The following is a 15,158-nucleotide window of genomic DNA, read 5'->3' on the forward strand; positions in this document are numbered from 1 at the left end:
CTAACTGGGAGTACATAATTAAATAAAAAAAACAGAAAATTTGAACAATTCAAAAATAAATAGCTCCACCCCCAAACTTGAACTAAACATTGACCTCAATGTTTCGTAACAAGTCCGAGAGGGTGACTTACAGAGAGTAACGCAATATCAATTGCTGCCTCCTAGCTTTCACCAGACGGGTTCCCTGATTATTTCCTGAAATAAAAGCTAAACAAAACAAAACATTAGAAGTGTGGGTTACCTCCCACAAAGTGCTTCGTTTAACGTCGCATGGCTCGACGGTTCATGCTTTCAAGGAACTAAAAATTGTGCATGTTGCTCCACTCCCCCGAAGAAATCTTTTAACCGTTTTCCATTAACGGTTCTCCTCTCTTTTGTCAGTGGATTCTCTACCATAATGGCACCGTGGTCACATATATCTTTTACTATCAGTGGTCCAGACCATTTTGTTGTTGCTTTACCCGAGAGACATCTTAGTTTTGAGTTGCACAGGAGTACCTCTTGTCCAACTTGGAAGTAGCTCGGAGGTTGATTTTTGTCTTCCTTGGTTGTTCCCTCAGTTGTATCGATTTGGAAGATATCACTCTTGTTCTTAAGATGCTTCTTGGCCTTGAACAGATTAAATTTTACCTCTTCATCTTGCACCCTTATTTTCATGATCCCTTCATCCAAATCAATCATCATTCGAGCGGTTTTCATGAATGGCCTTCCTAGAATCACAGGTACCTCATGATCTTCTTCCATGTCAACAACCACAAAGTATACCGGGAAAAAGAATTTGTCTACTTTAATTAGCAGATCCTGAATCACTCCATAGGGTGAAGTGATAGACTTGTCGGCCAATTGTAAAGTCATACTAGTGGGCTTCATCACAATATTCCCTAGCCTCTTGACAATGGATAAAGGGATTAGGTTGATGCTCGACCCCAAATCAATTAACCCATCGCCAGTGAAATTACCTCCAATATTTAATGGTAAGGTTACTCGCCCCGGATCGGATTCCTTTCTTGGAGTAGTTCTTTGGATTATAGCACTACATTGAGCATCAAGTACCACAGTTTCTTCATCTATGCATCCCTTTTTCTTTGTGAGCATTTTCTTCATAAATTTAGCATATTTGGGCATTTGCTCTAATGCTTCGGCAAATGGTATGTTTATATGGAGTTGCTTGAAGATGCTCATAAACCTGTTATATTGCCTGGCATTGTCTGACTTTGACGGAGCGTGGGGGTATGGTAGATGTTGGCTTGGTATCACAGGATCTACCTTCTTTTTCTTAGAACTTTTTCTTTTCTCTGTCATCCCTCTTTCTTTCTTGGTCTCATCTATTTCTCTTTCAGCATCTTTGCTCATGGTGCTCACTATGATTTCATTCTCCTCATCTTCCGCATCCTGATTATTATCCTCTTTCTCGATATCATTGATTTCAACTTCTTTCTCAGCACCTTTCTGACCGGTTCTAGTCGTCACTGCTTTACAATGCTCTTTAGGATTATCGTGAGTGTTGGCGGAGAATGTTGCATTTGACTGAGTAACTGCAATTTGTTTAGCCAGTTGCCCTACTTGAGTTTCCAGATTTTTAATTGCAGCTTCCTGGTTCTTCTGATTTGTCATTGACATTTGCATGAATTGATTCATGGTCTCTTCCAACTTAGATTGTCCTCCTTGTTGTTGTGGCGGCGGTTGATTGTATGGTTGAAAAGTTTGTTGCTGGTACCCTTGATTGTTGGGTCTTTGTTGATACCCTTGGTTGTTATTCCTCGGAGGATAATTCTGTTGATATGGCTGATTTTGGTATTGATTCTGCCTTGGTCCTTGAGTGTTGTTCATGTAGTTTACTTCTTCTTCTAGGACTGGTGGACAGAATCCTGTTTGATGATTGCCCTTGCATAATTCACACTTCGCAACCTGATAAGAATTGGATATCCCGTTCAGCTCCTTAAGTTGTTGTGGTAGTTTGGACATTTGTTGTGTCAAAATTTCCACTTGTGAAGTTAGCAATTTATTCTGAGCAAGTAGAGCATCACTGTTGTTCAGCTCCAACACTCCGGGTTTCTTATCTCTTACCGTTCGATCATGGTTGCCTTGACGATCATTTAGAGCCATTCTCTCTATTATCTGAGTAGCTTCCGCAGGTGTTTTGGACATGAGTGAACCACCAGCTGTGGCGTCCAAGAGTGTCTTGTTTGTAGCTGTGAGACCGTTACGGAACATATGGATTTGATCAACGTCTGTAAAACCGTGTCCTTTGCACTTTCTCAACATAGCTTTATACCTTTCCCATGCTTCATTCAAGGATTCATTACTACCTTGAGAAAATACTGCTATTGCTGTTTTTGCTTCGAAGAATCAGTTTTGAGAGTAAAACCTTTCCAGAAATTTTTCTTCCAATGTGTTCCAATTAGTCATCACTGCTTCGGGTTGATCCAGATACCAATCTTTTGCCTTAGATAACAAAGAGTGTGGGAACAACCTCTTAAATAATGCTTCCTCATCAGCTTGAGCGACGCCTGTGGTACCTGCTAACTCATAGAATCGAGTAAGATGCGTGTACGGGTCTTCATGGTCCAATCCGGCGAAAGGACTTGCACAAATCAATTGTATGATACCGGTCTTCAGTTCTGTCGGTCGCCCGTTGGCAGCAGTTCTAGCGAACTGAGGATTGAGTCTTGGACTATTAGCACATGGACCATTAGCCGCCATGTTGCCAACAGTAGGTTGTAAAATAACTTCCGGTTCTTCTTCCGTGAATAGTTCGTGAAAGAAGAGTCCTTCTTGCGACTCGTCAATGGTTTCAAGTTGTTGTGACGATGTCGCGATTGTGTTGTCTCTTGCTTTTGCTATGTTTGCTCTTCTTCGTGCTTTGCTATTTAGCCTCCTAGCGGTCCTTTCGATCTCGGGATCAAAAAGAAGTTGGTCACTGGGAACTTTGCTGCGCATACACGAATTTCTGCACAAACTAACAAATACGTGAAACAACCAAAATAAAGAAAATAAAATTTAAAACTCAAAATAAGAACTATTGCAATGCGTGCAATATTGACACCAATCCCCGGCAACGGCGCCAATTTGTTGAAAGTATTTGTGGGTAAATATTTTCTGTAATATATCGTATCCACAGGGATTGGTTAATATCACTGCCGTTCTATAGTTGTTTATTTTGAGTTAGGAAATTTGGTTTGGTTTGTTTTATACTTCTAATAATATCAAAAGCAAATAATAAAATAAAAGTAAGTAAAGGACTTTGTGTTAACAAATAAAGAAAGATGTTGAGCCTTTAGGGTTCATCAACCTAATCCTATACAATTATCAATTAATTCACAATAGAACAATCCTTTGAATCATTATCTTCACTTATCCTCAAATAAGATTCCATGTCTGCAAATCAAATTAGATAAACTTTTACCGGAATGAGATTCGATCTCTCCAAATATCAATAACGATAATAGTAATTAAGCACGATAATTATGAAAACCCAATTACAATTCCATCTCTGCAAATTGCAATTGAATCAATATAGTAACCTAGGGCAAAAGTTAAATCCTTTCTTTCGATCAAAGATTCAACGATAATTTAAGAATAAAAACAAGATTTCTTATTGATAATGAATTCAAATAATTGTTCACAGGAATTAATCAATGGTAATGTATATTCATAGGTTAACTACTACCTTAGACTCAACAAGAGGGATTTAGCTCTCCATAGACATGAAGAACACACAAGAATTAATAGAAGGATTCATCTTCATCAATGGAATGTCTTCGATTGGTAAAGAATTGGCCTTCAATTGTTATTCTTGGCTGCAATCTCAGAATGCTCTCCTAATTTCGCTCTTCACAAAGTTCTCCAACCACCCTTTTTCTCTTGGAAGCTAGGGCTTTTAAACAGAATTTTTGGGCTTTTAACGCCGAGGCCGCGGCGCGGCAACGGGCTGGCGCGGCGCGCTTCAAAACAGAGATGTTTCCGCGGCGTGCTCTAGGACTCTCGCGGCGCGCTCTTTGCAATTTCCATCCTTTTCTTCTGCCTTTGAGACTTCCAGCTCTCTTTCCTCCTCATGTTCTTCTCAAGCTTCAATTCAGCTCTAAACCTGCAACAATAACACCCACAAGTGATTCGATTTGCTTTACGCACGAACTAAACTTGTTCAGTTCAATTCTTCATAAAAACCTATGGATTCATCACATTTTGCATTGGTTTGGAGACTAAATCACTTCTATTAACACATGAATTTACCATTAATTTACTCCTAACAGTGTGATGTTATATATTATTCCATAAGTGTTCCTATAATATTTTCAAAGTTACAAAGCTGTTGTTTCAGTAATTTTGGGCAAAAATTGTCACGAAAATCGATTTACCCTCACAGGAAATCGATTTCCTTCAGCGAAAATCTCAAAATCTGGGTTCTGGAATGCTGTTTGCGAAGCTGGAAATCGATTCCTTCCCATAGGAAATCGATTTCCGTAACCTTACACAGAATATTAATATACGTTATTGCTGTACGTTTTTCTTATTTATTTAATTTCTTTTACTATTCTGTTTCTATATGTTTTATGCATTGTATGTATTCTAATTTTGGGTCAAACTAGCATTCACTCTCTCTTCCATTCTTCAACTACTCTCCTTGGTAACATACAAAGTATTCAACACAATCTTCATTGCCCACTTAAATCTCTCCATCTCCCAACTCTATCTCCATTAAAACCCACTTATCCCAACTATTATAAAACCTTACTCTCTCTTCTTCTCACAAAATAAGTCATTCTTAAAAGTGCTTATTTTGTGAACCCTAACACCAAAAACGAAAATCACTCTCTCCCTCACAAAATTTCACCTCACCAAAACTCTTCCATGGCACCTCCAAAAAGATCAAGAGGAAAAGCTCCCATGGTTGTCAACTCCGACACTGACTCTGAGCAAGAACTCCCTCCGGTACGGCAACGCAAAGCATTCTTCAACTTCAAACAAAGAGCCATCATCACACCTAAATTTGGTAATCTTACTTCATTCCCTAACACTAGCTTCAATTTCCCTGAAATGCTAGCTTTTCAAAAGATGGATGAGTTTGTTTCTGATGCTGGCCCTTACTATCCGGATTTGGTTAGAATCTTTTATGCTCACCTTAGGATAGATGATACTCTTACATTACATTCTAAGGTTAAAAATGTTGACATTGTTATGACCATAGAAGAATTTGGTAGATGTTTGGGTGTTCCTTATGAAGGTGTACGAATTATGCGCGGTTATGTTCCGGAAGAACTAGGAGCTCTTAACTATGAAATGATGGAATTTTATTTTGGAATAAGTCGTATTTCTAGAGAGGAGTTTTATGCCAAACACATTCAATCCGGTTCATCCAAGGTGTTTGTCTCTAGCAAGAATTTGTCGGTAAGTGACCGAATGCTTCATTACTTTCTTGCTTATGTGCTTGTTCCAAAAGGCAACAATTATACTAAAGTAGGAGAAGTTGATATGATGCTTCTATGTGCCATGAAAAATTCTATGCCGGTAAATTGGGCCTATGTGATTCTCCGCCATATGGAATACTGTTTTTCTTTGACAGGTGGGCTACCATATGCTCGCCCAATTTCCAAAATTTTTGAAGCCTTTAGAATTCCATTAGGCAAGGAACCCACAAAGAAAATGGGGAAGACAACAACTTGAAGGAGGCTTTACCATGGAATTCCTTTACAAGAAACTTCTCCAAATGGGAATCCGTAACATTCATGAACATCAAAAAACCCGGAATGAGTTTAATCATCGCTTTGATCAACTTCAACAACAACTTGAGAATTCCGGAGATGAAGAAGAAGAAGAAGAAGAAGAAGAAGAAGAAGATGTTGGAAATGAAGAGATGAATGCTAGTGACTAGTTCTCTTATGTGTCTTATGTTCTATTTTTATTTCTTAGTATGTTTTGTGGTACTTTAGACAATTTTCATTTTGTTATGTTATGTTATGGTTTTAAGTTCTTCTTTTTAGACATAATTAGTAGTATTATGTTATGATTATGGTTTAGACAAAATTATTATCATTATGCTATGTTTATTTGTGTTATTAAGTCTCTTTTTTACTATATTGCATTTTATATATTTTGTCCATGTTTTACCTCTTTTCCCCATCCTTTTTGATAATAACAAAGGGGGAGAAGAAACTTGTATTTGTTGCTTTTTAGTCCAAATTATGCAGCCTCATGGATAAAAAATTTGTCTCAAGACTCATTCAAGTTATGATAAACACTTTGTTAAAAGAGGAGTCATCAACATAGGGGGAGCATAAGGACTTGTCAAGCAAAAATCACTTTTAAAGCTTATTGGTTGTCATCATCAAAAAGGGGGAGAATGTGATTGCAAGCTTCTCCAAATATTATGTGTTTTGATGAAGACAACATGTGTGCACTTATAAATATCAAGAAAGGATGTATCAAAGATTGAACTACTCAAATTACTAAAGTCAAAGAAGATTGTCAACATACAAGATCACTTGAAGACTTTATGAAGCTCATCTTTCAAATAGGTACAAACATGTTCTTATAAGAATAAATTAAGTGCTCAAGTTCATCCTCAAATCATGTGCATTTTGGCTTGTTAAAAATTCTGTTTTTCTAATTTTTTCAAACTGGAAATCGCTTTCCTATAAGTGGAAATCGATTTCCTATGCGTGCCCAGCCAAATCAGTTTCTGGAAATTTGTTTTTTGCTTGTGGAAATCGATTTCCTGTGGTGGTAAATCGATTTCCAGTATCAATTTTTGAATTTTAAGGCACAACGTTTCAGGGAAATCGATTTCCCATAATGGTAAATCGATTTCCATCGTTCCAGAATCAAAAAACAGTATGTTTACAATTTGAACGTGAACCTTTTCTATACCATCAAACTTTGCACCTTTTCATTGTATCATACTCATTCCTAGGGGTGTTAAGACACTATATATATCCTATATTTTCAGAATTCAAATCACCTCTTCCTATTGCAATTTAACATCATTCTATATCATAAAATTTTCATTCAAGTGTTGTGATTACCAAACTTTCAAAAGAATTTTCTGCATTGTCTCATAAATCATAAATAGAAAATTCATATCATATCCATCAACATTTGAGCACTTGTTATTCTTATAAATTGCATGATTGGTAGAGAAGATCAATCAAGTGATTGATACTTTATTCTTCTATTCAAACTCTTATACAAAATCAAAATACTTGTTGTATTCTTGTTATCCAGGATTGTTGGAAACAAGTTAGACACTTTGAGAGGATTGTTCTCATAAGTGGTCTTAGTGAAAAATCCAAGAGGATTGTTCTTGGTCCAAGAGGATTGTTCTTGGTCCAAGAGGATTGTTCTTGGTGTTTGGTTAGGCTTGTACAAGATACCAACTATATTGAAATCTCTTACTGCGTAAGGGGACTGGAGTACTCTCGGTTTGTGAGGGGAACCAGGATATATCCTTGTGTCATTTATTTTTCTGCACTTTACATATTTTAGTAACATCACCATAAACCAGAAAAATAATCACCTTTACACCATAAAACCGAAAAAATTATAAAGTACCTAATTCACCCCCCCTCTTAGGCATATCTGATACTTACAGGATATAAACTGTAGTCAAAACAGCTTCACCCCACAAGGACGTTGGCAGATTCTCCTGCTTTGAGCTAAATTCCAATCATCATCACATTATGAACCCCACAAGGACGTTGGTAGTTTGCTCATCCTCCTTTTGAGGATTTAGAAGTTATATCTTTGACCTATTACTTGTGAGAGTTCGACCAAGGCTTCTTGCCCTGAGTCTTGTCGAATTTTCCTTTGAAATTGTTGGAACCACCATTCTTTTTCCATGACTGAGCCTGCAAAGAATTGGGAAAGTACAGTACATGCCAACAGTTTGATGTTTTGATTGTTCACCTTTTATAAATAATTAAGAATCTAATTATATTTAATGTGTAAACTCAATTAGAAAAGGTAAAATGGACTAGTGGTAAAATATTATTTTCGCCGATCAAGTGGACCAATTTTCGAATCTTGGTGTATGCAAATTTTTGGTGATCTTTTTAATGGGTATATGAAACATCAGTGCCACATGTATGCCAAATGGACCTTGAATTTGACTTTGACTAACATACCTAACATAAAGGAAGAACGTGGTACTGTTTTAAGAGATAAGGGACTACATTGACACATTTAAAAATTAAGAGATCAAAATGGACCCCGAGATAAAGATAAAGGACTAAAAAAGGTATTTTATCAATTAATTAATATCAGCTATTTAAACACAAGATGTGCCTAATAAGAAAACTAATAATTCACAATAAAAAACTGAAAACAAAAGTATCAACTATTCTCCTGCAGCAACTGAGGTATTTGACACATATTTCATCTTCTCCTTTTCCATTTCAAAACAACTTGTACATTTCGAATAACACCTCTTCGGATTCTTACTTGATAAACACTCGAAATTTCTACATCAGTAATTCCCCCACATCATATTTCTTTCATCGGGTATCCTCCATAGCGACTCGTTGATAGGATATGGTTTATCGTAAACTTTTGAAGCCCTTGTCAAACATCTTCTTCTAGGCAAAGGATCACACCCATTAAGCATAAGCTTTTGAGCTAAATTCCAATCATCATCACAGTATGAACCCCACAAGGACGTTGGTAGTTTGCTCCTCCTCCTTTTGAGGATTCAGAAGTTCTATCTTCGACCTATTGCTTGTGAGAGTTTGACCAAGGCTTTTTGCCCTGAGTCTTGTCGAATCTTCCTTTGAATTTGTTGGAACCACCATTCTTTTTCCATATGTCTGAGCCTGCAAAGCTTGTATCGAATCTTGAACTCCTTTCGTTTCGACAATCCTAATCTCATGCGCCTCAAATGAACCAACCAAATCTTCCAATTTTAGGATTTTAAGTTGATTGGATTCTTGAATAGCTATGATAACGTGATCAAAGTGAGAGATCAACGTACACATTACCTTCTTAACTATCATCTTATCAGTTAGGGTTTCACCTGAACCCTTCATGAGATGGACGAGTTTTTGCACCTTCGACATATACTCTGCAACCTTTTCATCTTCTCCCACCGACAACAGTTCATATTGTCGACGCAAGGTCTGCAACTTGACAACCTTGACTTTCTCACTTCCTTCATAATATTTGACAAGAATATTCTATGTCTCCTTTGCTGATTCAGCATGAGAGATTATGTCGAAATTTGCAGTATCAACTGCCCTTTGAATGCAATATGCAGCCTTGCAATCATTCTTCTTGGCTTTGACGTGGACAGTTTTCTGTACGTCAGATGCATTTGCAGCTAGCACAAGAACTCCATTAGTAACCACCTCTAGGGTTTCATGAAAGCCAAACAGAGATTGCATATGTTTTCTCCATCGAATCCAATTCTTGCTGTCAAGCATTGGAAGCGAATCCAAAATGCCGTTAGTACCATTCATCTTTGCAGCGATTGATTCACGTTTCCTGAAAACACAATCTCTAACGTAAAGTTCAACAAAAATTATGGAATGTTAGTTTGATTTTAGGATTTTTAGGTTTGAAATCGGGGTTGGGGCAAAGCATGCCCAGGAAATTTTGAAAGGTTCCATAAAATTGGGAGGGTGTAATTTCTGCGGAAGTGAACATAGTTGAGGATGGTGAACAGTTTTAAATTAGTCATCATTCGAGAAATTTGATTTCCATATTAAAATTAGAAGGAATTGTATGAAAATACACATAATTATTTTATTATTTTATTTCTCTATATGCATAAACACACTTCAAAAGGAATTGTATGAAAATAATGTCTATTTTAGTTTTGGTTGGAAAAGCAAAACATTAGGCTAGTTTGAAATTGAATTGAGGGAATAAAAAGAAAGACACGGTGAATACCGTTGCATTTGCATTGCCTGAACAATAACAATGGGCCGCGTAAGAAAGGAAAGTAAATTAAAACACTTGCCTTAAATAAACGCGACGCTGCTGCGTAAAAATTAAGAAATGGTCGGTGGCGTGTATATATACTTGTAGTGATGAGCTGGAAAGGAAAAAAAATTGAATCGATGGCAAGAAGCGCGGGTCGATTGACCTTCACGCGATGCTTCTTCTACTTCTCTCTCAACCTGCTTTTCTTCTTCTTCATTTCCTCACTCGCCGACGATCAACAAACCCTAATCACTCTCAAAGGTAACAACAACTCTCTTATCAATGGCTACTTATCGTTTCGGTCGCTTAGGGTTTATAACCGCTTGCATCGAATTTCCAACTAAATTGCTTTTCCGTTAGGTTTTACGGTTACGTTCATTCTCTTTGCATTTGGGAATGATTTCAGCTTTTTGTAATTGCAGGTGTTGATATTGAAAAGCCAAATTTGGATGTGTCACCTTCCTTACTTTTGGAGCACTCTGATACTGAAGGTGTTAAAAGTAAAAACATTAAGCTCTGTGAGCGTGTTCAAGTTTCTGGAATCTCGAGATTGAAGCTCAGAAGCTATGCTAATTCATATCACATTACTTTGGCTCCATCTGTTGCCATTCCTGAAAGATTGCATGGAAAAATTAAGATTTGTTTTCACAGGTAAGTAGATAATATGGACTCCTTTTTTAGTTCTGACTTTAGTAAATTTTGTCAATATTGCTATTTATTGTTTATAATGTTTGTGCAGGAATAATACTCTTGGATGGTGTCAGTGTGGAAAGGATGAATGGAGGGGTGTACAGAAGGGGATTTGGAGTGCAGTTATGTCACCTTACGAGACTCGATATGTTGATGTCAAGATTGATAGTGAAATGCGGGGTTCAGTTACAGTTGCACTTGAAGAAGGTTTGTTTCTTTCATGTCAGAAAATAGGGAAGATTATTAGATTGTTCTCTGTTGCTGTGATTTTTTTAAATTTCAATGCTAATTAATCTGTTTTATAAAAATTGTGCAGGTTTTCAGCAATGGCGTCTCATTAGTCTTGCTGTTGGATTGATATTGTTGCTGTTGGCTCCAATTATAAGCAGTTGGGTTCCGTTTTATTACAGCAGTTCAATGGCCATTGGGATCTTTCTTGTTGTTATAATAATTCTTTTTCAGGTATCTAATCAATTACTTTTGTATTATATATGATTTTATCTTATCTCTATAGCTTCCGACTTTTCTAACTAATTTCGTCATACTGTGATGCAGGGCATGAAATTTTTGCCAACGGGAAGAAAAAATATCTTTTACCTTGCCATATATGGATCAGCGGTGAGTTTGACTCAATTTTGACTGATGTTCATTTGCAGCCCTTCATGTTTCGCGCTCATGCTATAACACTCTTAACATTACTATTATTGTGATCTGTTTCAGCTTGGTGTTGGGTCATTCCTTTTGCACCAATTCTCTATGATCGTCAGTACAATTCTTCAGAGTTTTGGGATGAGTGAAGAGATGCACAATCCAGTAAGTATATCTGTCTATTTATCTTTTAGATAACTTGCAGTTTTTTTAATGGTGTGTCTTACAGTTACAATTCATGCTAAACTGCTTGAGATCTATTCTGCACATCTGGCTACCATCCATTTGTTGGTTTTTTCTTCAGATCAATACATATAATTCCTATATACAATGAGCTTCATTTTTGGGGACGCATTTGAAGCAATTTACTTTTACAGTCAGTTTGTCACTCTTTAAGTTTTGTATACCATGTCATCTTTGTAATACAATAAGGTTTTCTCTTTGGATTAAAAACAATTTTTTACGGCCAGCAGAAAATGGCTGCTAAGGAAGTGGGAATGACTTCCTCTTTCCGCATATTATTTCATTTTGTGGATTAAACTCAGCATTTCTTCAAGCTTACTTTTGCCCTGATGTTTACTGCTATGATGATTGCTTGCCATATTTGCTTGTCTGCTAGACATGCATTGTCAACTGTCTTCATTCATATGGGATTTGACTTGTCAACCAGAAAACAATGCTTTTTCATGAAATACTTTACCTCTATCATTTGCAGGTTGCCATTTTTGTACTATTGGGTATCATCTTGGCTGGAGCTGCTTTAGGCTACTGGATTGTCAGGAGATTTGTTATTTCAGAAGAAGACGGTAGTGTGGATGCTGGAGTTGCTCAGTTTGTGAAATGGGCAATGCGCATTATTGGGGCCACCTTTGTTTTGCAGGTTTGCATTTGTGTCTACACTAAATGAAATGCAGTATTGCTTTAATCACATGAAACAAATATTGTTAGGTTACTTGGAACATAATAGAGTTAATTGTCCATCATAATAGAATAATAAAACAGATATTTTGAAAAAAGAATAAAATTACTAATGTAAATAGTAAAATCAGTTATAGTTTTTCCTGTCACATGAGACAAATATTATTAGGTCGCTTGGATCAGAATAGAGTTAACTGTAAATCTTAATAGGTATTGGTAGTTATCTTATAAATAAATGCCTGCGTTAATTAAATGAAGTTTAAAAAAAAAATGACACATATTGGTAACGGTAACTATTCTGAAAGTGGTATAACTTGATAATAGTTTTGATGAAGTTGCACAGTGTGGTACAAATCTTTTTCGTTTATTTATTTGATTGTATTGTGAAGTTGCCCCCTATTTATTGTGTTTTTTTGTTTCTCTATCAGAGCACTCTTGATACTCCTCTTGCAATTGGAGCCTTAATCTCTTGTGTAGCTGTTTGCCAAATTGGTTCTTTAATAAAATCACTTCATGGATGGTAAGTATGACTTTTCTTCAGCTTTATTATTACTTAACTAAGTATTGCGATTTTGTTCTGCATTAGTCATTTTTGTTTTGTCCGAAATGGTTTTCATGGTGACAACGACTTGCTACTAAGAGATTTTGAATGTTTCCATGAGTTGGTATATTTTGCTTTTATAGAATTTAAAGCACTGAATCTTATTTTAGGAAATACCCACGTTCTCTTTTTTTTTTTTTATTGCCTTTTTGTCTTTATCCATCAAAGATCATTCATTCAAGTGCTTCAAGTTTTTGGCTTCAAACTATGTTATTGTAATTTATGCAGGTATGAAACTTCAGGGAATGACAATTATTCACTGGAGTGGGTGAGAGGATCTCCAGGTCGTGCGGAATTCCTTAGCAAGTCAACTCCTAAAGGAAAAATGTGGAATAGCCCTAAGAGTGGCTCTAACGGAAAAATGTGGGACAACCCTAGAAGGACGTCATGGTCCGACTCACCTGTGAGAGGTATGTCTTTCCAATCTTGTTGATATGTGATATTGATTACTGCATGTTATTGGCCAGGCAAGATTTTCGCCTTTTCAGTCAACCGAGCAATATTTTCACAAGTATTTAGATAAAATAATTTGAACTTTTGGCTAAGGTAGATATCACCGGCCTGTTTATATGCATGCCCTCCAAAACAAAGCATTTTGATATCCCTTATGTCCACATCTATAATAGCAAATCTTCATTCGCTGTTTATTTTTTGCAGTTTCAGTTCATTTTTTACAGTTTCAGTCTGAGATTTCTTTGTGCTCTTATTTTTAGTATTATAAAAAACTAGCGGAAGTTTCTGTAGTGTTATTTCAGCTGCAGTAAAAAATGCCATGAGTATGCTGTCTAACTCATTTTGTCTGTTTTAGGTATTGTATCACCCTCTTCTGGGTTTTCGACACAAACTTCAGGGACTCAATCAGGGACAAACTATTATTCAACCTTCCACAAGACGGGCAACAACAGAAAGAAGTTCACTAAGGAAGAGTGGGATGACTTCACCAGAGACTCCACCAAGCAAGCTTTAGCTGAATGGGCAGCATCTCCAGAATTCACTGATTGGATCATCGAGCATGCAGATCGGATAAAACTGCTTCCGAGCGAGAGTTCAGAAGAGCCAGTGGGGAGTGAATCTGATTCCACAGAAGGAGGAAGTGGGAATGGATTTCGACTTTTTAGTTGGTAGTGAGTTGATATGAATAAGAACGTACTAACTAGCAGAAATTGATTTTTTTTTCATAGGGTTGGGGAACAGTAACAATGAAAGTGTATTTTAGGTAGGAACTTGTGTTCGCTTACTAACCAACATGTAGATAGATAGTTCTATTAGTTTGCCTGAATATTCCAAACTGAAGCTTGAGAAATCATACCAAGTTTCTTACATTGGATATTTTGGGTTCTTTTTTGTTACTTCTGATGTAGTACCAGCGTACCACTTTGTCAATTTGTAGGAGGAGTTTCTTATTCTAATTGCATTCCTATTGGATTTCAATACTGTACCCACGTTTTAATAGATTTTAATGAATTCTTTTGGAGTACACATTATAAATAGTCTAAATCTAAATTCACATAATTAATTTATTTTATCACCTTCAACAACTTTTATTTTATCACCCTTAAGTTTTTATTTTCTAATCATGATAAGATCATATATGTCCAACAAAAGGATCTAGGCCTGTTATGCCCGTTTTCTCAATAGTTCATCTACATTTTATCTCTTTCTAAAACTCTTTCTTATATTGTATAGTATTATAAACTTTTAATCAGATAAAGCATGAGAGAGATATGAATGAAATTAAAATAATATTTGTTGAATGATGTAGAGGCAACTAGAGTATGCCTAACTAGAAAATTGTTTTGAAACATTTCATCTAAGATTGAGGAGTAAATTTTTAAATATTTTAATTAGGGATTTTTATTTTTGAATTTGTTCGAAGGAGTATAGCCTTAACTTTTGAGTTGAAGAAAAATAACTTTTGGATAAATATTTTGAAGATAATTATAAATTTGTTTTAAAGTTGAAGAAGAAATATGGGAGCGTATCCGGTGAGAACTGATATCTTTTGTGAGAAACGAGAACTATCGATATCAACCATCAGATTTAATTAACGTTTATGATTTAATAATTTCATATAAGGATCATTCTATAGATCTTTTCTATTATTTTTAATATTTAAAGTTTTCATAAAAATATAATCTTACCAAAAATGTTATTCTATAAGCTATTTAATTAATTTAAATTTTTTCATGTTTCCTCGTACATTATTTTTCAAAGTATCTTGATTTGTTACATTTATTGAAAAAAGAAATCATATTCTATATTTTTTGTATTGTTAAGGTTTTTTTTGATATTATTATTTATTGTTTAAACTTTTTTAATTTTTCATGTTCTACTATTGTGATCTTTTAAAAAAATCATTATTGATTTATCGTCTATATTTTCAATTGAT

At 35.8% G+C, this 15,158-nt stretch overlaps 1 protein-coding gene across 1 annotated transcript; it reads left to right on the top strand.

The window, feature by feature from the left end:
- Positions 1-9,913: 9,913 nt before the first annotated feature.
- LOC131612328 (uncharacterized) lies at positions 9,914-14,289 on the top strand. Its single transcript, XM_058884124.1, has 10 exons — positions 9,914-10,173; positions 10,335-10,563; positions 10,652-10,809; positions 10,919-11,064; positions 11,158-11,220; positions 11,323-11,415; positions 11,966-12,130; positions 12,597-12,688; positions 12,998-13,179; positions 13,578-14,289. The coding sequence occupies exons 1-10, from the start codon at positions 10,020-10,022 to the stop codon at positions 13,892-13,894; spliced, it is 1,599 nt and encodes a 532-aa protein (XP_058740107.1). The 5' UTR covers positions 9,914-10,019; the 3' UTR covers positions 13,895-14,289.
- The last annotated feature ends 869 nt before the right edge of the window (positions 14,290-15,158 follow it).

The sequence above is a fragment of the Vicia villosa genome, linkage group LG6, assembly GCF_029867415.1.
Source record: "Vicia villosa cultivar HV-30 ecotype Madison, WI linkage group LG6, Vvil1.0, whole genome shotgun sequence".
In the NCBI taxonomy this organism is placed as follows: Eukaryota; Viridiplantae; Streptophyta; class Magnoliopsida; order Fabales; family Fabaceae; genus Vicia; species Vicia villosa.

Excerpts from the sequence above, each read along its gene's own strand:
- LOC131612328 (XM_058884124.1), top strand. The coding sequence starts at position 10,020 with ATGAGCTGGAAAGGAAAAAAAATTGAATCGATGGCAAGAAGCGCGGGT. Across the intron at positions 10,810-10,918 it reads TACAGTTGCACTTGAAGAAG|GTTTTCAGCAATGGCGTCTC; the intron begins GTTTGTTTCTTT and ends AAAATTGTGCAG. Across the intron at positions 12,131-12,596 it reads GGGCCACCTTTGTTTTGCAG|AGCACTCTTGATACTCCTCT; the intron begins GTTTGCATTTGT and ends TTTCTCTATCAG.